At 40.7% G+C, this 27,921-nt stretch overlaps 1 protein-coding gene across 1 annotated transcript; it reads left to right on the top strand.

Moving 5' to 3' along the window:
- The first annotated feature begins 249 nt into the window (after positions 1-249).
- Positions 250-27,921, top strand: SLC22A16 (solute carrier family 22 member 16). Its single transcript, XM_081944957.1, has 8 exons — positions 250-475; positions 14,149-14,625; positions 19,774-19,891; positions 20,693-21,239; positions 24,041-24,168; positions 24,943-25,052; positions 25,186-25,285; positions 26,784-27,921. Exons 1-8 carry the CDS (start codon positions 426-428, stop codon positions 26,997-26,999), a joined length of 1,746 nt encoding a protein of 581 aa, XP_081801083.1. The 5' UTR covers positions 250-425; the 3' UTR covers positions 27,000-27,921.

Here is a 27,921-nt window from a genome sequence, read left to right as displayed (position 1 = left end):
TGGCGCAAGATTGCCCATCTGCCCTGAAAACGGATTCGCCGATTCCCCTCAAAAAGAAGCGGGAGAGGGACGCCGACGCGCTAGTGCCATAGCAAAGCCCCCCCCCCACCCGCACATTCGCACGCTTATCTTCCCAGCCCCCCCCTTCTCACGGCCCCTTCTGCTGCAAAGGACGGGACTAGTTGTCGGCGGCGGAGGCTGCGGGGGGAAAAGAGGCGGGGAACTCGACCGGCGAGCGTCGGTGGGGACGGGCACCCCCGCCGCCCGGAGTCGGGATATCGCAGCCCGCTCGCCCGGCTGAAGGGTCCATTGGACGGGAAGGGTGAAGGTGACGCCCCTTCCCGACAGGCGGGCTCTGTGGGGCAGGAGGAGGGAACTTGCCATGGGACTCTGTCCGCCCCGCACACCGCCGCGCGTGCCCAGCCATGGCTCGCAACTTCGAGCTCCTCTTCGAGTCCCTCGGGCACTTCGGCAGGTAAGCGCGGAGACAGGGAGGTTAGGAAGGACGCGCCGGTCGGGGTGGGGTGGGGTGGCGGAAGACTCGCTCTTCGCTCCTTTTTCTCTCTGGCGCGGGGAGTAACGAAGTTGGGTGGGTAAATGGTCCGCGCGGGACCGGGGGCGAGGGCAGTTCGGAATCGCAGGCGACCTTCCGCTTTCCTCGCTCCGGGCAGCGCGTAACCGGGACCTGCCTGGGTTTGCGCTCCAGGGCGAAACACGTGGCTGCCAGGGGGAAACCGATTTAGGCACCTCCAGCAGCGAATCCCTCACGGCACCCTAGCCCGATCCGTGGGGTTTTCACCACCACCACCCGCTTCCCTCAACCCAACCGCCTGGTTGGCAGGATCTGCTGGATTACCGCGGGGATAGGCTGGTTTGGGACCCAATATCTATTCGAGCAAAACCCGAGAGAGGTCGCTGGTAGCTTGGTGACTAAATGGAGATTTGAACCGGTGGACCCCACAATCCTAACCCAGAATGTGCTTGTGACGTTTAACCCCTGAATTTCTTGACAGAGGAGGAACGACGTTGGCTTTGGGGAGCTAGAGTTGCCCGTCGTTAGAAACGGCTAGTGGAGTCCTTGGCGATCGCGTGTTACGTGCGAGGGAAGCCTCGGATTTAAAGGCTGGTTTGTAGTTGTGTCTGGGGTGGCGGCGACGGAGATTACGGAAAAGCGGAGGCTGCTTTTATTGCGGAAAATTCTTCCCTTAATCTGCAAGATACCGTTATAATGACTCTGCACAGGCTGAAAGGAATGCTCTGTGCCCTTAGCTCAAGTTTGGGTAGAGAACTGACGTTAGGAGGTAGTGGAAACTAACCTTTGAAGTAATAGGTGCTGGAGGCTTTGCGACTTTATGTATTCAAGCCACTGGGAGTTCGAAATACTCAGCGTTTGAATGGAGGGCATAGGCGTGTGACTCGGTATGGGATGATATAGTTAGTAAATCTCATCTATTTGTGGGATATGCCCTCATCTGTAAGACCCTCCCACATATCTGTGTGTAATAACATGTTTATTTGTAGCCTCAATCCTTAGTAAGATTGAGGTCTACAAAGTTAAAATCCGACCCGCAGCTTCTGTATAGTTGATCAAGGCTGAACTACTGTAAATTGGTAGCTTAATCAGGATGAATAAATAATACAGGTATGATAAACTGTTGATGCTCAATGAATGAACTCTCCATCTGTAGTACAGTTACTCCTCAACTTATGACCACAACTGAGACCAGAACAAGGCAGTTGTTAAGTGAGTCGCACCTGATTTTTTGCCAAGGTTAAGTAAATCACTGTAGTTTGTTAACTGAATCATGTGGTTGTTAACCAAACCCAACTCCCCTCATTGATTTTTGTTTGTTGGCTGGGAAAATCATGACTGGCGATCAGGTGGCCCTGGGATGCTGCAGCCATCATAAATATTTGCCAGTTGCCAAGTTCCTAACTTTGGATCACATAGTTGTGGGGATGCTGTGATGGTCATAAGTGCGAGGACCCCTTGTAAAGCATTTTTTTTCCAGTGCCATTGTAACTTTGAATGGTTGCTAAACAAATCGTTTAAGTCGAGGACTACCTGTACTGTTGGAGCAGAGTGCCAGCAAATTTAGAACATTTAGAACAGTAGGTTCTTTAAAGAAACAAGTACCGTATATACTTGAGTATAAGCCGAATCCAGTGAACAAAAAAAAAAAAAAAAAAGAACTTATCGAGGACTTGCGCGCGGCCGAGGCTTCGGTGCTTCCGGGATCGCCATTCACAGAAGATGCAGCTCCCAGCGTGACACGTCATTCCAATGGGCTGCGAATGAAGAAAGTCCTACCGCGCAGGCGCAGTACAGCTTAAACGCGATAGAGGTAAGGAGCCTGCGCATGCTCTGTTTCATAGCATGAAAGACTAGCATGAACCCCGGACACAAACGAGCAATATATATATTTACCGTGAGCTGCTGCATTTCCCAGCCTCGGCTTATACTCGAGTCAATAACTTTTTCCAGTTTTTTGGGGTAAAATTAGGGGTCTCGGCTTATACTCGAGTCGGCTTATACTCAAGTATATACGGTACTTTCAGAAGTCCAATTCTTTTGTTTCCAAATAAACAACCTCGCTTTAGATATTGTAGAAGGAGGGCCCTGCTAAGTCTAGGGTAGCCCACAATCAGAAGGAATCCAGTTAGTCAAAAAGTTAGTCGGAGAAGATGCTATAGATTCCTTCAAGATTTTGAATTTCATTGATAACTATCCTCCTTTTCCATCTATGTGGTCACTAAAGGTTGACATTAAGTGCGCATAATCAGAATGCAACTGAGAATAGTACACAATAGATATAGTTGTATACAATCTGACGAAATTCTTTTCCTGATTCTGCAGCCACTTTTCTGAAGTGGGCACTCCCTGGAAGCAGTGTGCCATAAAGCAGTGTATACAAACACCACATTGAATTTCAAACATTTTTTCCGACATAACTCTTCTTGTCTTCTTTCTCACAAATGATTTCTAAGGCTGAAAAAGCAGAGAACATTATCCTTGATTATGATAGTCAGCTGAGGCCACGAGATTAGTAAGGCCACACCTGGAATACTGCATCCAGTTTTGGTCACCACCTTATAAAAAAGATGTCGAGACTTTGGAAAAAGTGGAAAAAAAGAGCAACTAAGACGATTAAAGGCCTGGAGACTAAAACATGAAGAACGGTTGAAGGATTTGGGTTTGGCTTGTCTTAGAGAAAAGAAGGACTAGGGGGGATATGATACCAGTGTTCCAGTATTTGAGAGACTGTCACAAAGAAAAAGGGTCAATTTATTTTTCCAAAGCACCAGAAGGCAAGACAACAAATAATGGATGGAAACTAATCAATGAGAGAAGCAACCTGGAATGAAGGAGAAACTTTCTAACAGTGAGGACAATTAACCAGTGGAACAACTTGCCTTTAGGAGTTTTTAAATTTTGGTCTTAGGCTTAGTTTTTAACTTTTATAAATTTGTACAGGGGTTTAACATTTAATTCGTTTTTAACTATATTTATGATTATTTGTAAGGTTTTTTAATTCGGTACCTGTACACCGCCCCGAGTCCCTTCGGGGAGAGGGGGCGGTCTAGAAATCAAATAATTAAATTAAATTAAATTAATTAAATTTTGGGTGCTTCATTACTAGAGATATTTAAGAAGAAACTGGACGGCCACCTTCTGAAATGGTATAGGTTCTCCTGCTTGAGCAGGAGGTTGACTAGAAGATCTCCAAGATCTCTTCCAGCTCTATTCTGATTGATTGATTGATTGATTGATTGATTGATTGATTGATTGCTTAGTCCCTTAGATGGTCAGATGAAAGCTACTTGATGGTATTGTTGTTCTTGTCTGTAAATATGTTTTCAACCCACCCATCTCCCACACCTTTTTTCCATGTTGATTTCCCTCTAAAACTGCTAGATTATCCTCATCTGCCGTTTATAAGAGCATCCAGAAAAAGTTTAGAAAATGACATGAAAGAAGATAGGGGGACAATCTTCAGCCCTTTGGCACAGTCCAAGCGTTGCTGTTAGTTTAAGCAAATTGGAAAGAAGTAGAAAGAATTTTTCACCTGCACAAATTGTGCTGCTGGTTGTTGTGGGTGGAACTGAGGCCTCCAGGATAGGCACAGCTTCTTGGCTTGGTGCCCCTTTCTCAGTGAAGAGGCATTTCAGCCCTTAAGCAAGAGAAGGATGAGAAAACTTTGTCAGGGATTCAGAACAAGCATATTAACCGTGCTCTAAACTTCCCTGGTATTTGGTGACTCGAACAATCAGTGGATGTGTTTATGGGTGGGGGAGAAAATGGATTGGATTTAGTATGATTATAAGTAGCATTTTGGAACAGATAGTTGTTTGGTGATCTTGATATTTGATCCAGTAGGTTCCTAACATTTTCAAATTTCAGGGTAACAGTGTAATAAAATGAGTTTTGACTTGGACTGAGATTTTCTAGGTCAATAATATTCATAACTAAACATGATTCAGCACAAGGTACATCTTGGCCTAATCTGTCTGACAGTGCGGTATATAAATGTGACATGGAACAGATATTTTGATATTTGTACCAAAATCACACAGTAAGGAGCCGCCCATAATTACTGAGATGCAGACAAAATGGATAAACATGAAAGTGCGGTAAATTAAATGGACAAATCCCTTGTGTTTTCCCCTTGGGGAAGAAGAAAAGGCAAGTGACTCTTATAAAGAACAGCACAGTTAATTTTGATTTCTGTGTTGATCCTAATGCTCATATTTCTTTTTATTCCTGCTCAACAAGTCACATTTCTTTCCTTTCTTGTGCACATTTCAATGCTCTTGATTTGGATACAGAAAAGTCCTGCTGCGCACAATAATCTGTAGCCCTTAAAGTAGATGCTGCATGTTCTACATCTTGCCACAATTACCAGTCTCTGGACCAGTAAATTGGCTCCATGTGACTCTGTTGTCTGTTAACCTACTAACCTGGGTACCAAGTTAATTTAAGATCTTGGACTACTGTCTTTTTCATTCATTTTCAAGCCATCTGCTGCAATGTTTTCTAGACATGTCTTCCATATATACAGGTGAAACTCGAAAAACTAGAATATCGTGCAAAAGTTCATTTATTTCAGTAATGCAACTTAAAAGGTGAAACTAATATATGAGATAGACTTATTACATGCAAAGCAAGCCGTGATTAGTTCAAGCCGTGATTTGTCATAATTGTGATGATTATGGCGCACAGCTCATGAAAACCCTAAATCCACCATCTCAGAAAATTAGAATATTGTGAAAAGGTGCAATATTCTAGGCTCAAAGTGTCCCACTCTAATCAGGAATCACAATCATGGGAAAGACTGCTGACCTGACAGTTGTGCAGAAAACCATCATTGACACCCTCCATAAGGAGGGAAAGCTTCAAAAGGTAATTGCAAAAGAAGTTGGATGTTCCCAAAGTGCTGTATCAAAGCACATTAATAGAAAGTTATGTGGAAGGGAAAAGTGTGGAAGAAAAAGGTGCACAAGCAGTAGGGATGACCGCAGCCTGGAGAGGATTGTCAGGAAAAGGCCATTCAAAAGTGTTGGGGACTTTCACAAGGAGTGGACTGGGGCTGGAGTCAGTGCATCAAGAGCCACCACACACAGATGGATCCCGGTTATGGGCTTCAAATGTCGTATTCCTCTTGTCAAGCCACTCCTAAACAACAAACAACGTCAGAAGCATCTTACCTGGGCTAAAGAAAAAGACCTGGTCTGCTGCTCAGTGGTCCAAAGTCCTCTTTTCTGATAAGAGCAACTTTTGCATCTCATTTGGAAACCAAGGACCCAGAGTATGGAGGAAGAATGGAGAGGCACACACTGCAAGATGCTTGAAGTCCAGTGTGAAGTTTCCACAATCTGTGTTGATTTGGGGAGCCATGTCATCTGCTGGTGTTGGTCCACTGTGCTTCATTAAGTCCAGGGTCAACGCAGCCGTCTACCAGGAGATTTTGGAGCACTTCATGCTTCCTTCCGCAGACAAGCTTTATGGGAATGCTGACTTTATTTTCCAGCTGGACTTGGCACCTGCCCACACTGCCAAAAGCACCAAAACCTGGTTCAATGACTGTTGGACTACTGTGCTTGATTGGTCAGCAAACTCGCCTGACCTGAACCCAATAGAGAATCTATGGGGCATTGCCAAGAGAAAGATGACAGACATGAGACCGAACAATGCAGAAGAGCTGAAGGCCGCTATTGAAGCATCCTGGTCTTCCATAACACCTCAGCAGTTCCACAGGCTGATAGCTTCCATGCCCCGCCGTATTGAGGTAGTATTTGCTGCAAAAGGGGCCCAAACCAAGTACTGAATACATATGCATGCTTATACTTTTCAGAGGTATGATATTCTTCTATGTACAATCCTTGTTTTATTGATTGCATGTAATATTCTAATTTTCTGAGATGGTGGATTTGGGGTTTTCATGAGCTGTAAGCCATAATCATTACAATTATAACAAATCACGGCTTGAACTATCTTGCTTCGCATGTAATGAGTCTATCTATCTCATATATTAATTTCATCTTTTAAGTTGCATTACTGAAATAAATGAACTTTTGCACGATATTCTAATTTTTTGAGTTTCAAATGTCGTTCTTTCTTAGCAAAAGTTGGTCTGGAATTTAATATTTGCTATAAGAAAACTTTTAGGTGAGTCCAAATTGTATCTGCTGTGCAATGTAGATAAGCAGAATACAGAATATTTTAGCATCTTCCAATTATGCTCTCCTCTCATTCCAATTGGCTAGAACTTCCCCAATGTCTGGAGGGGCTACTTCAACAAGAATTTACAAGTTATTTCTTTAATATACCCATCATTTGTAAGGCAATTTTAAAACAAGACTACTCCTGGAATCATAGTATGTTCTTATTAAATGCATAGTGACTGAACACAAGTAATACTGTATTTTTGTTTGGAAACTGCCTCCAGCAGCTTTGATTGGGGTTGTGCATGCTTCTTTTTGTAAATTAAATATTTTTCAATAAAGTGTCTTGGCTTTCTGATGTATTAATTCACACAGTTTCTGAATTCTTACATTGCTCTGTTATGAAGATTATTAACTCTTGTAACAAATGGATTACCTGCATGGCAGGTAGTGGAGTGTACAGATCTATTCTGCAAAATATTACTCTGCTTCAGCTTGTTAATCTAGCTATGCTAGCTCAGAATTCCAAGAGTTGTTGTCTCTCTTCAGCCCTGGATTGCAGATATCCAACTGGGGAAGGTTGCTATGCTCAGCTGAAGGTATTTTTTACAGATTTCACAAATCTGTACTTTTACAGATTTCTTACCATAGGAAATGACTAAAGTTGTCCTCCTGTGACATCCAGAAGCATACAAAGAAACATCTATGGTGAATTGCTTGGACCCAAACTGTGTGTGTGTAGAGTTCCTTTTCAGGCAGTTTTGCAATTCATGAAGAGAAACATAGTCAACAGTAAAGCAGACACAACATTCAATAAAAGTATATGAGCAGTCATTAAAAAACTACTGTACTGAATGAAGGTTTCCCCCCATTTTCTCTCAGTGGACAGGTCATGTTCAAGAAAATGCATGCCAGTATATTCTAGGCTGGAGAAGTGACCATTCAAGCCATACAGGGAACATACAGTAAACCAAGTGCTTATGTTTGTGTTTAACCATATAAGCAGTGGTGGGATTCAATTTTTTTTACTACCAGTTTTGTGGGCTTGGCTTGGTGGGCGTGGCTTGGTGGGCATGTCAGGGGAAGGATACTGTAAAATCTCCATTCCCTCCCCACTCCAGGGGAAGGATACTGTAAAATCTCCATTCCCTCCCCACTCCAGGGGAAGGATACTGTAAAATCTCCATTCCCTCCCCACTCCAGGGGAAGGATACTGTAAAATCTCCATTCCCTCCCCACTCCAGGGGAAAGATACTGCAAAATCTCCATTCCCTCCCCACTCCAGGGGAAGGATACTGTAAAATCTCCATTCCCTCCCCACTCCAGGGGAAGGATACTGTAAAATCTCCATTCCCTCCCCACTCCAGGGGAAGGATACTGTAAAATCTCCATTCCCTCCCCACTCCAGGGGAAGGATACTGTAAAATCTCCATTCCCTCCCCACTCCAGGGGAAGGATACTGTAAAATCTCCATTCCCTCCCCACTCCAGGGGAAGGATACTGTAAAATCCGCATTTCCTCCCGATCAGCTGAGACTCGTGAGGCAGAGAATAGATGGGGGCAGGGCCAGTCAGAGGTGGTATTTATCGGTTCTCCGAACTACTCAAAATTTCCCCTATCAGTTCTCTAGAACTGGTCAGAACCTGCTGAATACCACCTCTGCATATAAGGTAAAAACCTATATTAATAAGAAAAGAACAGTGTGCTATGCATCTTTATAGCTACTGTAACAATCCCTATACTGATATTGGCTCCTACAGAATAGATCCTACCATTGCTGCTGAATAATCTTTTCTCTTTACCTCATTGAGTAGGGAACTGTTATTCTGCAGCAGGACTTATTTTGTGATGATTTGTTATTAGAGAAATTTTCTCCTGAAAACACTTACGTTAAATGTGTCCTGCCCAACAGTAACCTTTCTGTCTGCAGCAACAGATCAAGTGGTTTGGAAGGACCAAAAGGGGAAAAAAATATTTACGAGGCTCACAGATTTCACAGAATGGTATGGAGTTCCCTTCTTAAAAGAAAAATAAAATATTTGTTTAATGTTATACTTTATCTCAGTTTCACATACAGGAGTTTAGATTTCTTAAAAATTGCAGAAAAGAGTTTATGTATTTATTCTGAATTATTTTGCAAGTAGGTAATGGATTTTTTTTTTGGCTGTGTAATAAAGGCAAATTTATCTTCAAAGACAGCAAGGATCACAAACAAAGTTAAAGTCCTGAATAGGAATGTTTTCCATGTTTCTTCCCACTTATGTCCATAACAAGAGGGTCACATACCTTAAATTTGTGTACAGGAAACCCTCAACTTACAATTACAATCGGGACCAGAACTTCCATTGCTAAATAATGGGCTGTTAAGTGGCTTATGCCTCATTTTACAACCTTTTTTGCTGTGTTCATTAAGTGACAACAATACAGTAAAATTAGAATAAATAACTTATTTTACATTCTTTTTTAAAAAAGAAATATGAATATGGAATTAGGGGAAATGAATAATATTTTTTAAAAGGCAAAGTGAATGGAATGCTGTTCAAAAGATTTTTAAAATGCAAATAATCTCTGGTTTATCTAAACTGCAACTTGAGTAATTTCTTGTTTCTTTGAAACAATTGTATAGTTTGGAGGTCTAAAGATTAGATAATAGAGAAAATAGTCATAACAGTAATTAGACTGGCTCGGCCTGACTAAGTAATAACTGAAATGCTGTCACTGAAGGCCCCCAAAGAGAGAAAAAGTCCAGGAAAGAGGTTTATAAAGCAAAAGTTAATGTTTGTTAAAACACACTGCCAATCTTATCCAAGACTGCATATATACCGTGTTTCCCCAAAAATATGACATGTTCTAAACATAAGGCCAGATTTTTGGGGTGGGCAAAAATATAAGCTCTCCCCTGAAAATAAGCCCCTTGGACAACCTCCCCTCTCCAGCCGAGCAGAGCGCCACTCACCAACCCAGCGGTATCCTGAAGGTGCCAAGCCATGTGAGCACCTGTTTCCCTCCCTACTCCTGTGGCTTGGCGCCTTCGGGATACCGCTGGGTGGGTGAGTGGCACTCTGACGGGCTGGAGAGGGGGGTTGTCGGGCGGCTGCTCATGAGCATGGTCACCTCATGGCTGCTGTGTTGCACTGCTGCGACAGCACAACACAGCTGTTCGCCCCTGAGGCTGTGCCCGTGTCATCCCGTCTCTGTGCCCGGCTCTTTGGGAGCCCGCTCGCAAGAGAGCAGCCACCCGGGAACCCCAAAACAATAAGACGTCCCCCCCCAATAATAAGGCCAAGGCCATATTTTGGAAGTCAAAAGAAAATAAGACCCTGTCTTATTTTTAGAGAAACACGGTACCGTATGTTGAATTTTTTTATAAGTAAAAATTTTGGGTTTGTGGAACCCGAAGACGAAGATATCTCATATGTTTTATTGTACTGTGAATTATACGGTGTTTATAGTTCAGCATATATTCTCCCTTTAGTAGAGAGATTGCCAGGGAGGGCAGACAATTTTTATGTAGGCTTTCTCCTCCAGGACTCAAACCCATCTACCATGCATGCAGTGGCAAAATTCTGTGTTGCGGCAATGTCCACCAGAAAAAAATTGGTTACAGAATTATAGCTGTCAACTTGTACCAATTTTTTGGAGATATCTCTTAACAATTTTTGGAACAATATATTTACTCACATACTTATCGGCTTTTTACCTACATAAACTAGGGAGTGACCCTAACAGTTTGAGAACATGTCTTTTCTTAACAGGGATGTTATTATCCATTATTAATGTCTACTATTTGTTTAATATATTGTAAAAAGTGATGTCTATTGCTGGTCTATGACCGTAATAAAGATATTCTATTCTATTAAATTGGGCTTGTGGGACCTTCTTCTTCTTCTTTTTTGGCTACAGAGGAAAAAATGGTGAAGAGAATGGCAGGGTGGCATTTTGGACAATTTGTTCAGTGCAACGTGTTGGGAGGGCTGGTAATTTAAAAGCATATTTTCTTCCATGAACGCCCACTAAAAAGAGACTGTGTGGATAAGACTTGTCTGTGTAGCTGCAGGATCTTTGCCCTTCTACATCTCTCTTCAGCCAAGCTTTTGGAAATAGAAAGGAAGATGCTCTCAATGTTCTTGCCTTGAAGTCAGCAGTTCAAAAATTTATAAACCTTGTGTCAATCCCTAGGAAAGAAAAAATAGCTGCTTAACAGTATAATCTTGCTATAGAGAAAATCCTTCATTAAACCAACAAATCTCTACACCAGTGCCATATTTCTCAGCCTCGGGCATTTTCAGACATGTGGACCTCAATTCCCAGAATTCCCCAGTCAGCATTGTTGGGGTTGAGAAACACTGCTCTAGACAAAAGGGACATCCAAGAGATCTGAGGAAGGGCACAGTCCCATTCAACACCGTCAGCCAAGCTATAGCAATTAACTTGTTGTTTCTTTCTTGAATAAGCTCTTGGATTCGGGAACACATTTGGAGTTCATCGCTAAGAGAATAGTGAGAGCAAGATCAGCTGAGCTTCTCCCCTCTTTATAAACTATAGGGGTTATTGGAAAAAATCCCTCCCTAGCAGTGCTGCATGGACCAGTCAAGAAAAATTCTCTGATATCCTGGGTCTAACCATTAAGAAATTGAAATCATTGGGTAGATAAAGGCACCCTGTCATGGCCTTCCGAATGCCAACTGAACTCAAATGTATATTTCCCTATGCTGGCACAGATACCATGTAAGTCCAGGAAAAGGTGCAGCTCTTTAAAAGGCCTGCTGACAGGTATAGCAAGGGAAGCCTTACTGAATTTGAACTACTTTTGGGTGTGTAAGATAAGAATGCTGCATATGTGTGTGTTATACACATATACATAAATACAGACATAGGAGATATATCAGAGGTGGGTTGCTAATTCTTTTACTACCGGTTTGGGCGGAGCCTCCCACCGCCGCTGCCACTACTAGTTCGGCCGATCTGGGCCGAACCGACAGCGACCCATCTCTGAGGTATATCTGTTTCTCCAATGTATTTAAGTATATTTGTATACATAATACATACACTACAATACATAACTGTATGTATGTATGTAACAATCTACAATACATAACTGGATATTAGAGAGCAATCAACCAATGGAATAGCTTACCATCAGAAGTTGTGGGTGCAACTCTCATCATTTGACAGTTAGAACAATTTATCAGTGGAACAGCTTTCCTCCAGAAGTTGTGAATGCCCCAACACTGGAAGTCTTTAAGAAGATGTTGGATAGCCATCTGTCTGAAACGGTATAGGGTTACCTGCCTAGGCAGGTGGTTGGACTAGAAGACCTTCAAGGTCCCTTCCAACTCTACTATTGTATTGTATTGTATTTGGAGGCTTTCAAAAAGAGACTAAAAAACCATTTGTATGAAATGTATAGCATCTCTTGCTTAAGCAGGGGGTTGGACTAGAAGACTTCTGAGATCCCTTTCAACTCCATGTTTGGTCTGTCTGTCTGTCTGTCTATTTTTTTATCTATCTATCTATCTATCTATCTATCTATCTATCTATCTATCTATCATCTATCTATCTATCTATCTATCTATCTATCTATCTATCTATCTATCTATCTAATCAATATAGTCATTTGGACTTCCTCATGTTGATCTTTCAGAATGAAGGTAATGTGTTTTCCCATTTATGGTGAAGCAAGAAATAATTTTTAAATGCTAATAAGATTTTTTAAATCCTCAATGACTATTATGCCCAATGTACCTAATAATGTTGTGCCCTTGTACAAACATATTAGCATAAAATTCATCACTACATGATTATCTTCCATCCTGTCCTGCTGTGGAAGGCATGGAGTTGTCTATATTCAGAAACTGGCTGATCCTTGGAAATTAGTCCATGCACGCCTGCTATGAGTCTTTGTTCGTTTTTCAAAGAATTTTAATTGTCCATGGGACCATTGTTTATATAGGGGCAGTTGTATAAAGACATTAAACGGTGGTCACACTGTTTCTTATCTTTTAATTCTGCAGTACTTTGACAATTTTTAATAACTACATGATCATCAGTCTCGGAAAGTCAAGTATTTCTTGGCGTGGAAATGCAATGACTGGGAAACTTGCTCTGGTTGAATTTTGGCCTGTCGCACAGCAGTGGAAAAGCACAAATCACAGCTGGAGGTGCCAAAGTTTACTGAGGACATGGCTGTAGTATAGTATTATCCCTCAGCAGATTGGATCTTAAATATTGAAACTTTTTCCACCTTTTCTTGAACCTGAGGAAGATCAATATTACAAGTTATGGGATGCTGTGTCCGATACATGTTCATATCGAAAAGAAGAAAAATAATTTTTAAATTGGTATCTGGATAATGGGTGAGGTTGATTTTGTCACAATCAAATTTGATATTTGCTTCAGTTAGATACAGATTTTTCTCTTTCGGCACAGAATGCCAGATGTTTTAATTTACTGTATTTTTCGCAGTATAAGACGCACCGGAGTATAAGATGCACCAAGGTTTTGAAAAGGCACATTTAAAAAAAAAGTTTTTGCACTCTACAAACCTCCCAAAAATGGCCCGTTTTTTTGCAAAAATGGGCCCGTTTTTTTCAAAAAAAAAAAAAAGGCATGAGTAGCCTTTAGGGGGCTTGCAGAGTGCTCCTAGGGGTGCCCCCCCAAAAAACAAGAAAAATGGGTCCGTTTTTCACAAAAACGGGCCGGTTTTTGTCAAACAAATTCCGTGCATAGCCTTTAGGAGGCTTATAGAGTATTCCTGGAGGCTGGGTGGGGGGGAAATTGAGCAAAAAATGACCTGTTTTTCACTCATTTCTGCCTTCCCCAGCCCCCAGGAGCTAACTGAAAGCCTTCTACAGGCTCTGCACGACCATTTTGGTGAAGGGGCAGGGTTTCGGGAGGAAAAAAAAGGCTGTATTGAGTGTATAAGACGCAACCAGATTTTCAGCCTCTTTTTTGAGGGAAAAAGGTGCATCTTATACTCCGAAAAATATGGTACCTTTTTCTATACTTTTATCCATTTGGTTTAAACAAAGCATACTGAATGTTTGTGCAAATAGTCCACTTTATTAAACCTTACTCTTTTTTTTTTTATAAAAGCAAAAATTTGGAAAAATTTTCCAAGAATAAAAACTAATTGGAAATTTTTAAAAAGTCTACAGCAAAAGCGTTTTGCCAGTCCATCATGTAAATATTATGAAAATATTCCCTGCTGCCTTTCTGCTTGCACTTTAGGTTGGAACTTGCATCCAGGAAAACAATCACTTTTCTGTCAATAGTTTTCAAAATATTTGACAAAATGGCAATATAATTTTACCATGTGCTCCCATGATGTACTAGTTATATTGACCCACACCCACACCCCTTAGTACTAATCCTGTACTTAAAAACCTGCACTAAATCAAATTAGTAGCAAAATAAATAGGACTATTTCTGAAGGAATGAAGTTACAGATGGCAAATATTGTGAATTTTCTGTCTTCCTTTGCAGATACCAGGCGCTGGTTTACTTTGCCTCCGTGTTCCAATCTATTTCTTGTGGCATCCATTACCTGTCTTCTGTCTTCTTGGCTGTAACACCAAAGTTTGTATGTAACATTGCTGGAAATGTGAGTCGTATCCTCGTTTACAATTCATCTCATTCAAACATAGAGGATGCCTGGAGTCTGTGGACATCGACACAAGGCTACATCTTGGTCCAGCTGGAAAATGGAGACATTTGGGAGCTTAATCAATGCAGCAGGTCTAAACGAGAAAATGCCTCAGGATTTACTTATGAATATAGCGGCAACAAGACTGATTTTCGCTGTACTGATGGATACATCTACGATCACACCAATTGGCAGAGCACCATTGTAACCGAGTGGGATTTGGTCTGTCAGCAGGAATGGCTTGCAAAATTAACCCAGCCAACATTTATGCTGGGAGTCCTTGTCGGAGCTGTAATCTTTGGAGATCTTGCTGACAGGTATAGTATGGGGTTTGCAAAAAAATGCTGGAGGACTTGAGGAATCTCCTGGCTCTTGAGCTCATTTACCTTGGGAAAATGTCTTTCTTTATACTTTCCAGAGCATATTGGAGTGATGGTTGAATTGACATAATACACATAACAGTACAGGTGATTCCTAATGCAGCATTTTCTCTGTTACTGACCTATATTGTCTTCACTGACTTTTGGCCTTCAGCTTCTAAGGAGATTTGCTGCTCATCTTTACATTCCACATTTAAGTTAATCTAAAGTAGCAAATAAAAAAAACATTCACCTCTAAAATTGCATGTAGCTAGGTTTTATTTAAACCATTTAACACTGTTTGTGCAAAAGCAGCATTGTTTCCCATTGGGCTAATCGATTCCTAATTGCTATGATTGCAAATGTAAATACCGTGTTTCCCCGAAAATACGACATGTCCTCATAATACAGCCATGCCACATTTTTCTGTTGGGTAAAAATATAAGCCGCCCCGCATATAAGCTCCCTGGACAACCCCCCACCTCCGGCCAGGCAGAGCGCCGCTCACCAACCTAGCAGTATCCCGAAGGTGCCAAGCCGCGGGAACCTGGGGGGAAGCAAAGGTGATCGCATTGCTTGCCGCCTTTGGGATATTGCTCACCCACCTCCCAGCCTCACGATGCATGGCCCAGCTCTCATTACGAAGCCAGGGTACTTCCGCTGCTGCCGCCATCCCAACCTGGCTTTTTCCGCGGCTTCCAACCTGAGTCTTTCGGCAGTGGCCGCTCTGGGTGCACTCTCTATGGTTATATGCTCTGCAGGCAGCTGGCCCACAACCATAGAGCATGCACCCAGAGTGGCCACTGCTGAAAGACTCAGGTTGGAAGCTGAGGGAAAAAGCCAGGCTGGGATGGCGGCGGAGGTGCCCTGGCTCCGTAATGAGAGCTGGGCCATGCATCATAAGGCTGGGAGGCGGATGAGCAAGAGCGGAACAGCCACTCGCACAACCCCCTCTCCAGCCATGCAGAGCGCCATTCACTGGCATTTGGAAGATGCCAAGCCACAGGAGTGGCGGTGAACAGACTCTCATGCAGCTTGGTGATACCCCTAGGTCAGTGAATGGCGCTGTGCCCGGCTGCAAAGGGGGTTTGCAGGGTGGCTGCTCATGAGCATGGTTGCTTCATGGCTGTTGTGTTGCCCTGCTGCGACAGAGCAACAGCCATTCGCCCATGAGGCTGTGCCCAGCTCTTTGGGAGCCTGCTCGCAAGAGAGCAGCTGCCTTGCAACCCCAAAACAATAAGCCCTCCCCCATAATAAAGCCCAAGCCATATTTTGTAGGTAAAAAGAAAATAAGACCCTGTCGTATTTTCGGGGAAACACGGTAATAGGATCTGGTTTAAGTCAGATGGAAATTCTGTACAAAGCTGCATGAATTCTTTTTACTAGTAAGGTCTAACTGAGCTGTGCCTTCCTTCCAACACATCTGTCTCTGCTATCAGTTGGATTTCTTCCCTGCTGATACATCCCTGCAGCACAAAGCAGAGAGCAGCATAACTTTTAGAAAAATAAATAAACATGGATTCAATTTCTGACCCTTTGTAGGAAAAGTAAACACTTTCTAGATGTTGACTCTGCTTAGCTTTACTTGCATCTGGCTTGAAAGCCTGGAGCTTCAGTGTTTTTAGGAACCACTTTCTCTCATGTCTTTCTAAGCCACCCCAACTTTTGAGATATTCCAAGTCAAGGCCCACAAAGATTTCAGCAGGAGGCTTATAACAGTTGGCTACTCGGATGGCTGGGATGCTGTTGAAGATGGCTGCTACTAAGATCTAATGTCCCTGTCAATGTGACTTATTATCTGGGACAGCCCAGACTATATTTTTCCTGCCATGCAAATATGACCAGGGTCCTGCTGCTGTCTTAAGGTTGCTTAACACAGCAGTGGATACTGGTTTTTTTTTTTTTTTAAATGAAAGATATTCAGAAATGTAGAGGACTCAAAATGTTAATTGACTCCTCTTTCTCTGCTCATAGCCTACCAATTCTTGATTTTGATTCTATTGGGTAAAAGTTCATAAATCTTCCTGGCACACACATACACACAAATTACAACACCATTATGGTCTGATGTAGATGTTTTTCCACTATATAAATTTGCTGCCAGGGCAGCACATGCCTCTACAAGGATGTTGCCTGCTGTAAGTTTTAAACAAAGATACCAGGGAAAAACAAAGTAGAGAAGCCTTTTCAAGGGTATGCAAGGACAAGAGGAAAATGTATGTGCTGAGCCATGAGCCTGTGGTCTACGGTGTTCTGTCGAGTGTAACATCCGGCAAAGGCAATATTTTGACAGCATGTCAAAATGAGGTTCATCATTCTATTGGGTTCTTGGTGCTCTCTGGCTTTGGTTTTTTTTCCATATAGTTGTTTCATTGCCAGGCTAGGTACCACCATCAGTTCTCCGACATAAGGAAGTGACTCTCCGTGGAAAGCTTAGAATTTTGGCAGCAACAATAACATTGAGGATAATACTTATAGTAAAGGTAAAGGTTCTCTTTGCACATATGTGCTAGTCGTTCCCTGCTCTAGGGGGTAGTGCTCATCTCCGTTTCAAAGCCGAAGAGCCAGCGCTGTCCAAAGACGTCTCCGTGGGCATGTGGCCGGCATGACTAAATGCCGGAGGCGCACGGAATGCTGTTACCTTCCCACCAAAGGTGGTTCCTATTTTTCTACCTGCATTTTTATGTGCTTCTGAACTGGTAGGTTGGCAGAAGCTGGGACAAGTAATGGGAGCTCACTCCATTACACGAGGCTAGGAATTTGAACCGCTGAACTGCCGACCTTTCTAATCGACATGCTTAGCGTCTTAGCCACTGAGCCACCATGTCCCTCTTAATATTTATATTCATGGAGTATAAGTGTCAAAGGTGTTCAGGGTAGAAATATAGACTTATAATAACACATTTGACAGAGTGTCTAGAATGGACTAGGCAACTTGTGGTTCTCCAAATGCAGCTGAAGTACCATTCTCAGCACCCCTAGAAAGTATGGACAATAGTGAGGCCAGATATCTGGAATGCCAGACATTGTCTATTGCAGATGTAGAAGGATGCATAATTTGTTCTTATTACTGTATATAAGGGATTCTGCAAGTAAAAGCTATTGCTGGATTGGAATAAAAGCTTCAGTTGTGAAGAAATAGTGTAAGCTTTGTAGAGAAATCTTAAAAATGAACTTGGATCTTCTGAACGTATTTATGTTAAATATGATGGGAAAAGTAAGACCAGCTCCTTGTAAAAGAGCATTATTATTAAGGAATGATTTCATGCCTGTAAGAATTTTCTGGTGTTTATTAGTACATGACCAGATAATACATTGGTTGTTTATTTTAATTTGTTATTTTTGTACTGCATCTTCTCTCCAGTAACCTAGGGCACTCTTTCCTCCAGTATTTTTCCACAACAAACCAGTGGGAGAAGTTGAGCTGAAGGAGGGACTGGTCTCCAGTCTGGGGTGGAGATAAACCTGAACTTCAATCTCCTGGCTGTAGACCAACATTCTAACCAAAGAAGACATCCTCATTCCTTGATGAAATGATGTATATTTAGCATACGTTTGATATTCTACTTGAATAAAAATTACCGTAGTAGGAATTCCATTAACATTAACTGGTAAAATACCAGTTGGATTTTGTGCTAAATTTTTAAGAGTACAACCCAAATACTGCACGTGAGTTTCAGCGTAGCATAGCATAGTTTATATCATTCTGTAGTAATAATATACTCTACAGTAGTAACTATATGCTTGATCTAGGCCAAAAGCCAATACAGTAGTATTAATGAAGCAGGATTTGTCATAGATAAGAGAGTGATCATTTAAGCTTATTAATATAAAACCCTTTTTATGACACTAAGGAGGATCTTGCCATAATTTTTTCATTAGATATTGAAAAAGTCTATTGGCAATACTGTAGTTACCTCTAAATGGAAGGGTTGCTGTTACATTCCTGAAAAGAACAGAAGATTGTGTTGAAAACAAAAGAAAGGGCTGAGGTGTAAATGATTGAGGGATTAGATAGCCTAGCAATTAGGAGCTGCATGCCTAATTAATTTTAACCCTTTCTGAGAATGTGGAGACAGGGCTTCTCTTGCTCTGATATCCTTCCCTGCCTAAGTCCTTTCCCAGTTTTATATCAGTTCTTTTTCCTTCTAGCATAGCTGTCCCTTTCTCTGTTTTTATTTCCATTCTTGCTGCTTCTGCCTTCTGTTTTCCCCACAACTACAACTCTGTGAGCTGGATTAAGCTGAGAAAGGCTGTGTGTGAATATGTGTAGGTTTGTATGCTTTCAGACAGACAGATAGACAGACATGGATGGATGGAGGGATGGAGGGAGGGAGGGATGGAGAGATAGATAGATAGATAGATAGATAGATAGATAGATAGATAGATAGATAGATAGATAGATAGATAGATGACACAGTATATTTTTTCATATTCTTTGTTTTGGGAGGATTATCTTTAATTCATTTTTGGTTAAATATGGTTCCTGTTTTTTGTTCAATTTTTTTTCAAGTAATAACTTGTGCATTTACTATTAATTGTTTCTCTGTTAAGCTGATTTGGTAACTGACCCTAAATATGTGCAACTACTGGTAGTTTCCATTATTACAGCAATCTAATGAGTTATTTTAGGTTGCTGTGGATTCTACTGTTTTTTCTTTCCTTTGCCTCCTTTTGCCCCCCCCCTCCCCATATAAAATAAGATAACCTTTTCAAAGCTTTTTGAACATATACTCTGAAATAAACACAGTTATTATGGGTCTATCAAATAAACCCTTCTGTTTAAAAAATATGGTGAATATAATGAATCCTAGTCTATTCACATTGTTGCAGCATGCAGCAGTATATTGTTAGGGACAATATGCTGAATCTGTAAACTGCTTAGAGACTGTTGTAAAACACTATGAAGGGGTATATAAATCTAAGTGCTATTGCTATTGCTCACTGTTATAATTTGTTGGAAGCCAAGATAACATTTCCAAAGATTGTAGAGAGATTTGATGGTGAATACAGGGTTGGTGGGACATCCTTGTTTCTTGTTAGTTCAGGTGCTTGTTTGTCCAATGCAATGTCTGCAATGTTTATTATTACAATTGTTATTTACAGACTGGGAAGACGGTACATTCTGTGGATCACAAGCACTGGACAGTTTATATTTGGCATTGCTGTGGCGTTCACATTTAACTACAACAGTTTTGTGATTGTCCGTTTCCTTCTTGCAATGGTAAGAATACAAGCTTATCTTCTTTCATGTGAAAATATTTGCATTACTTCTACAAAAAGTAGAAGTTGCTGCATTTCCCAACCAAGTTAAAACAGTGTTTAGAGTTTAAAAAATTGGTTTATTATGGATCTAATCCTATTAAGGTAAAATGCAATAAATAGAATAAAGCTTACATTTCAGGCACTTTCCTTAAAAAAAATGGACAGCATAGTTTAAGTGCTATAATATGGACATGTTCTCAATCCAGCCAGAGTTAAGGGCATTGTTAATTTTTTTACTTCCTTTCTCTTAAATAAAGAATTTTAGATTACAATTTCCCCCCTATTTTATATATTCCTGTATTGTGCAAGAATTCAGGGACGTGAATGTGGGCTGCCAATGTTTAAACCATTTTGCCTAACTTCTTTTCTATGGGGAAAGCTCTGTCCTGAGAAACTGATTGGCCAAAGTTCATCTGACAAATCTCATGACCATCAAATCTGAATCTGGACCCTGGTTCTTTGCCCTAGGTCCATGCTGTTATATTTTGCTACCTGGGCATCCTTTGGCTGTATTGTGTCCACATTAGTTTCTAGTATTTATTCAATTTAGATACCACCCACTTCACTTCTCATAATATCATGCATGCTTGCTATTATTGCTCCATTCATTATTGTAGCATCACTTTCCCTGTTAAGAAAGGTGCCTTCCTGTTTTGAGCATATACCATCCCTGACCATCATTTTTTTTAATTAAAAAAAAAATCTTAGAGGGAGACTAGACTGAGCTATTTTCTTTTACCTGTCTTTTTTCCCCTTGTAGGTTTCAAGTGGCTACTTGGTGGTAGTGTTTGTTTATGTGACTGAATACACGGGCATCAAAGCCCGCACCTGGGCATCCATGCACATCCATGCTTTCTTTGCTGTGGGAATCATGGTAGTGGCTCTTGTGGGCTACTTGGCACGGACCTGGTGGGTCTATCAGATCTGCCTTTCTGTAGCAACTCTCCCATTTGTCTTGTGCTGCTGGATGCTCCCAGAGACGCTTTTCTGGCTGCTCACAGAGGAAAGATATGAAGAAGCACAAAAATTAATTAATGTAATGGCAAGGTGGAATAAAGTAAGCACTCCTTGTAAAATTGCTGAACTGTGCCCGATGCAAGATGATCTTGTCCATAGCAGAATGGGGAATCATGACAGTTCTCCCATGAAGAAGCACAACGTCTTAGATCTATTCCATAACTGGCACATTGCAAGAAGGACCATTACAGTCTGGCTGATTTGGTTCACTGGGAGTTTAGGATATTATGTATTCTCCCTCAGTTCTGTGAACTTTGGAGGCAATGAATTTTTAAATCTGTTTCTCATAGGTAAATATTGCTTGATGTAACTTATTGCACTTGGAACAGAAATACAAACGTACATGTCCAGGGATTATCACTGTTGCTGGTTATTCCCAAGCCTAGGTCCATGCTAGGATGGTAGCCATTCTGCAAACTGTAACTTTACACAAATGGGTTAGCCAGATAATTGTGTAACCATGTGGTTCATGGAATACAAATAATTGTAATGAATAAAAATTTCAAGCAGGACTGAGGTCACTAGAAGAAGGTTGGAAGGGATAGCCTGGTCCTTTTATTAAGAACTTAAGAGTTCCTCATAAATATTTGGTTTTCATTAAGACATCCCTTTTACATTGATATATAGTCTTTATTGATTAGCCCTTGGGCCGTATCAAAGTGCAAAGTTCCAGAAACAAATTACTACTAAAATTTGATAAAAGCAATATAAAATGAAATGTGATAAAATACAATTTAAAATGGAATTGGAATAAAATACAGTCTAAAATGAGATTGGAACAGAATGCAATAACTTAAGATATAGATCAAATATGATCAAATTATATTTATATTTATACATTTGGCAATGTATGGAGAAGCACAGTAAGCAAGGAATTCTCTCCATTTGTTTACTGAAAAGCAATGCAACTAAATATCTCTGAGAACACACACACACACACACACAACATATTCTCCTGCAAATAGTTTGTAATAGTAATTTTATTAAAAAGTACAATTACAACAGTAAAAACTAACACAAAGTTTAAAAAAATAGAAGTGCAGTAAAGAAAGAAAAGTAGAATAGAAAGAAAAAATAAGACTATAGTAAAGAAAAAGGAAAAAAAGAAATGTATAAAAAAGTGGCTTTTTAAAAGTATGAACAATTTTAGTAACTTACCACCTTCTCCTAAATTTGACCAAACCATCTCCTCTTCCCATAACCTACCTCTTGTTTACGAAACACCCTTTCCCAATCCTTTCAACCTGGAGGAACCCTTAAAATATTTTTCAGGCTTTGGGGGTCTCCTGCCCTTTCAAGCCAGAAGTTACAAAATTATTATATTTGTTTCATATGTTGGCCTCCATATATGTGTTAACAATTCTTAAACTAAAAATAATGAAACTTTTTCTTTCCCCTGCTCCCTCCCCTCCCCATTTTTGTGGGTTGTTCTTGCTGCCGCTGGTGCTGGGTCTGCCCAACCCTAGATATTTTGTGCCTGCTATGAGATGGATACCACCCAGCCAGCTGTTGCCCCTGCAGAAAGGCAGGTACACACCTGCAAGGAGAGGCACACAGCCAAGAAGCCCCAGTGGCGTTTCTCACACATGTGTTTTCTCATCACCTGCTTCTCCTCCTCCTTCCCTCTTCCCTCCTCGGCTTGTGCTTTCCTCATCTCTCTGCTTACACCTTCACCCACAATCCCTATCCTTGGCTAGGATCCACATAAGCTCTGATGGGCCAGTCCACTGTTGGAAGTTGGAGGGTTTTTGTTTTGTTTTGTTCTATCTCTGTTCTAAAATAATCTCCCAGGCTGGGTCTGGAAGGGGGAGTGTGACTCTTTTTGAGATTTGCCCAGCTGGGTTTCAGGTGTGGCAGCTCCCCAATTACATCTGCCCATCCCATCCGATCTGGCAGGAGAGGCATACTATGGATACCGTCAGTTAGGGAGCAACATTTGGCAGGTCCTAGAGCAGTGATGGCTAACCTTTTTTGGCTCCCGTGCCAAAAGTGGGGGAAGCGCAGGGGGGTCGTGCATGGGTGTGCCACACCCATAATGCTATGCGCGTGACCCCCCCGCTTTTGGTGCAGTTTTTTCGCCCTCCCCAGGCTCCAGAGGCTTTCTAGGAGCCTGGGGAGGATGAAAACAGCCTCCCCCCTGGAGGCCCTTCGGAGGATTCAGGAGCTTCCCTGAAGCTCCAGAGGGTGAAAATGGGCCTATGTGAAACCTGGAAATTTGGGAATTATGACTTCCAGTTTGTCTGTGGGATTGATTTTCAACCTCCAAAGGAAGGGTTTTTTTAAATACATTGCAGAGGAAATCATACTAACCCAGGGATTATGACTCAGACAAGTGAAGGATCTTTAAATCTTCCTGGGCAATGTTCAATGTGTGCTTAGATACCTTCCGTTGAAATTAGTGGGCCTCAAAATTGTTCAGTTTACATAGATTGTTCTTGTTATTTGGGATCATTCAGGATCAGCATATGAATACAAATCAATTGACATATTTAAAAGTGCTTTCCCTTCCACACTAAGTAAACATTACAATATGACTCACCATTACAAAGTTATGTCCAAAGAAATGGTTGAGTCATGAAGAGTTCCTTTCTATAAAAACACACATTGTAGAGGTAAAAAGGTTAGCCAATTTCCATCTCTCTGGAGCATCTTTCATCCGTGGCAAGTGCATTTCTGTAAATTGCATTCAATATTTGCACTAACATTGTGAGATAGGCCAAATCTTATTACTCCCATTTTGAGGATGAAAAAGAATGAGACATAGAGGCTTATCTGCCTATGTTAACTTCCCCCAACCCAATCTTTAAAATTTAATTCCAACTTCCATAATCCTCAGTCAGCATTCTTGTGGGGTAGGAATTATGGGACTTGGACCAATATGCTTAGAAAAAACAGTCAAAAAAGCAGGCTGAAAAACTCAACTTATATTTATTGGGGATATGAAACCATTTATGAAATGCAAGGACTTAAGACAACTGAATGAAAAAGAGCTATTTCTATTGGAAGTAGAAAACTGCAGGGAAGCATTAATGTTGTTGCGTCTTTATGCTCTTAAGAACTTTCTAAAAAAAGACTAATTTTCTAACGCCAGGTGCTGTGGAGCTTCCAGCCTATGCCATTGCCTGCCTGGGAATGGACAAAATAGGGCGAAGGAACACCTTGATCCCATTCCTCATCATCAGTGCAGTGATCTGTGGGATAGTGATGCTCATACCTCAGGTGAGTGACTCATACCAAGATCTTATTGGCTCTTATAGGATCACATTTGATGTATTTAACTTGCAACGCTTTATTGGTTTCCCATATTGAGCCAAAAATAGTCCCTTGCCACTCTGTGACTTGAAGGGAATTAACATTTCTTTGTCAATGTAATGTTCCTTATGAACATGTTTAAAAATGAAATTGTAAAATCTTGCAAGAACAGTTCAATTGCTAAACTTGTTGTAAATAGTTCTTCTAATGGCTGATGGCTTATGACGGTGTCTTTTATTATTTTACAGTTTTGCTAGCTTATATAGTTCAAAAGACTCTGGGAGGGTTTTGTGAGGCAAAATTGTAGACACTATAATAGAACAAAACACACACAGACACACACATATGTGTTTTGTTCTGTTATATATTTGTTATTCTCTCTCTCTCTCTCTCTTTCCCTCCCTCCCTCCCTCCCTCCCTCCCTCCCAGGATAGTCACTAATAAATCTTACTTAGGGTTGGGAATTTGGTCAAATAAAACTGTTTTTAAGGATTTCTTCTAAAAAGAATGGGTGTGTGTGTGTGACTTTACAGATTTCTGGAGACAATTAGTTCCAAGATATGGGGTTTGTATGCGGAAAACAGGAATTGAACAAAGAAAGCCTGACTGTTGTCAGTTGTGAATCGGATAAACAACATGGATTCTTTATGTTTAGAAGATCTTACATGAATTCTGATAAACAAGGATAAAACTGTGTGTTCTCTCTCTGCATGCTTTACAAATTGTCTTTCTTCTTAATAGGATTTCAATACTCTGAGTATATTAGCAAATATGGCTGGAAAATTTGCAATAGGAATTGCATTTGGCCTTATCTATTTGTATACGGCAGAACTCTATCCAACAGTTATACGGTAGGTTTCCCCCCCTCTTTACAGCTAGTGTTAACACTATTAATATATCACTTTATGGAAAATATTTTCTGTTGCAACAGTAGCCACGTAATTTGGACAATTCAAGTGAACAGTGCCATTTTTGGTATTGTAGATCCTTTGCTGTTGGAAGTGGGAGCATGATGTGTCGAGTTGGGAGTGTGGTTGCACCTTTCTGTGTCTACCTGTCAAGTGTTTGGATCTTCTTCCCACAGGTAGGTGCCATACTTAAGAGTAACACCCAACTAAAATGAACAACAATTTTTTTTAGAAGTTTGGGTCTGAGAACTACCAGCTGCTAAATTGATTTATCCATCACTTGAAGGCCGTGCTAATATGTACTTTTCTCTCTCACTGTTTTGTCTGCCCTAACCTTTATTTTTAAAGGGATAATTCTAGCTAGGAAACATACAATGGTTAGACATGCAGTTCCACTGTAGATGTGATTTGAAGATTTAGTGTTTGGGAACATTTAGCAGACATTTTCAAACTTGGCAACTTTAAATTGTGCGGACTTCAAGTCTCTTGGCTGGCTGGAGAATTCTGGGAGTTGAAGTCCATGCATCTTAGAGTTGACAAATTTGAAAAACATTGCTATTGTATAGGCCCTTCAGATCTTTGCACTGAGATCTTTGCACTGAGAATGCATTGCTGATCATGACATGGATTATACTGGTGTGCTTTCAGCCACAGGACAAAGGTAACAGTGCCCACTTGTAGAATTAACTTTAGCAGAGATTAGGCAAGCCTCCAGCATGATGAGTTTTTGCTGGAAATTTAATTCTTTGTTTATCTTCCCTTGATTTTATTAGCTGCCACACATTTGGTAACTTATTTTAACATTGCTAGTTTAATCAGCTTTTGCTGTTCTTACTTATGATTAAATTGGTATAATTATTGCCATTTTACTGAAACAATATGAACAATAAGCTACATTATGATCATATTTTTTTAAAAAAAGTCTCTACTGTCATAAAAATCCCAAATAAATAAAGCAATGTAGGAAGAACATTAAAAAGCTTAAAGCAGAAAACTGATTTAGACGTTGCTATTGGAGCTGAGGCTGATTACTATTAAAATACTTCCTTTAGCCAAAAATTTTAGATTTTTTTTAAAGTTCAAAAGTTTCTTCAGCTGAGCTTTAATAGTTTGTATTGGACATAAACAGATAGTCCTAGACTTATCACCATTTGTTGACCAACTGTCCAAAGTTACAATGGCATTGAAAAAAGTTAACGGGCCTCACTCTTACTACATTAGTAGGATTTTGTTGATCACATAATCAAAATTTAGGCACTTGGCAATTGGCATGTACAGTATTTATGAAGTTTGCAGCATCCCGGGATCATGTGATCTCCATTATAACCTTCCCACCCAATTTTGACATGCAAAGTCAATAGGGGAATCACTTAATGTGACCATGCGATTTACAAATGCAGTAATTCGCTTAACAATTGTGGGGGGAAAAGGTTGCAAATCGGGAAAGATTCACTTAACGTGCCTTGCTTAGCAATAGAAATTCTGGTCCCAGTTCTGCTTGTACATCAAGGACTGCTTGTATAAAAGCCACCTAGAATTGTTAATGAGATTCTAGGTATCAGAGTCCAATGATATAGTGGCAGCAATAAGTGCATTTCAGTGGTATAGTATTCTATTGCATTATCTCTCTTTCAGGCTAACATCCTCACTTGAATGCCATTTTCTTTCTTTTAGTTGATTGTTGGAATCATGGCCTTCTTGAGTGGTGTGTTAACACTGATGCTGCCAGAAACACTTGGAAAACCATTGACAAATACGTGGGCAGAAGCTGCAGCGCTAGATGATCATGTCACCAAAAAAAGCCATTCAGAAAAATCTCTTCCAGCACAGAGTGATGCAACACTGGAGAAAATGGAAATGCTAAACCAAGGAGCATGTGGCACGGATTGATGAAATCATCCTTTTGGTTTTAGCCAGCTTGTGTGATTCTATCTGCAACATCCTAATAGACAGTCCATGGTGCCATGTAACTGGAACATTTTTTTTGCTTTCTCAAGAAGGGAGACATACAAACTAGTTCTTTGTTCAGGATGCTTTTCTGAGTCAACTAGCTAGCAAATGGAGTAATGTGAATTATAATTTTTGAGACACACTCAGAGAAAAGGTTCTCTTTCAGAGTTCCTGTTGCTTTTTCTGCCTGCCTATTTTGAAAGCCTCTCTCAGAATTCCTTATATCAGCAGCAACCAGCACCAGAAGAAACAAAGTGGAAACTCATAATTTCAGAAAGACGTATGGCAGTGGAGAAGTATAGCAGAAGTATAGCAACTCACCTTGTGTTGCAGTGATTTCTCTGTAAATGGAAGATGCAGTTGTATTTTCTATTATTTTGTCTCCTTACCTAGCAATGTCATCAGTTAAGGAAAAGAAACAGGCATTCTATAACTTTCACGGACCCTGTCCTAGATATCAGCATTATGCAGATGGAAGAAAATACTGCTTCTTGATGTAGTTTTAGTATGGTTGGAAGAACACAACTGAAATCAGATTATGTTAAAAGTAACACTCTTGAAAATATCTAATAACTCGCATAGAAGTATAGAAAATGTATATATACTTCCATTCTTGTTACACAATTGAACACCTCAGCAAATTTGGGGGAAAGGAGCCTAGGAACATTTTGAAGAAAACATGCAGAGATTGTCAAGAAAACCAAGAACAAATGAAAACATAATATATTAAATCATAGAACTGGAAAATGGTATATACAGAAGGGGGGGAAAAAACAAGAAAGTCCAGTTGCTTTTTTTAACAGCACCTTTGGAACAACCAGAATCTGGATGATTGAGAATCTCCATAGATATACATACAGAA

Source organism: Natrix helvetica, assembly GCF_964273705.1.
Source record: "Natrix helvetica genome assembly, chromosome: 2".
Lineage (NCBI taxonomy): Eukaryota > Metazoa > Chordata > Lepidosauria > Squamata > Natricidae > Natrix > Natrix helvetica.
This window is presented reverse-complemented; position numbering and strand designations above follow the sequence as displayed.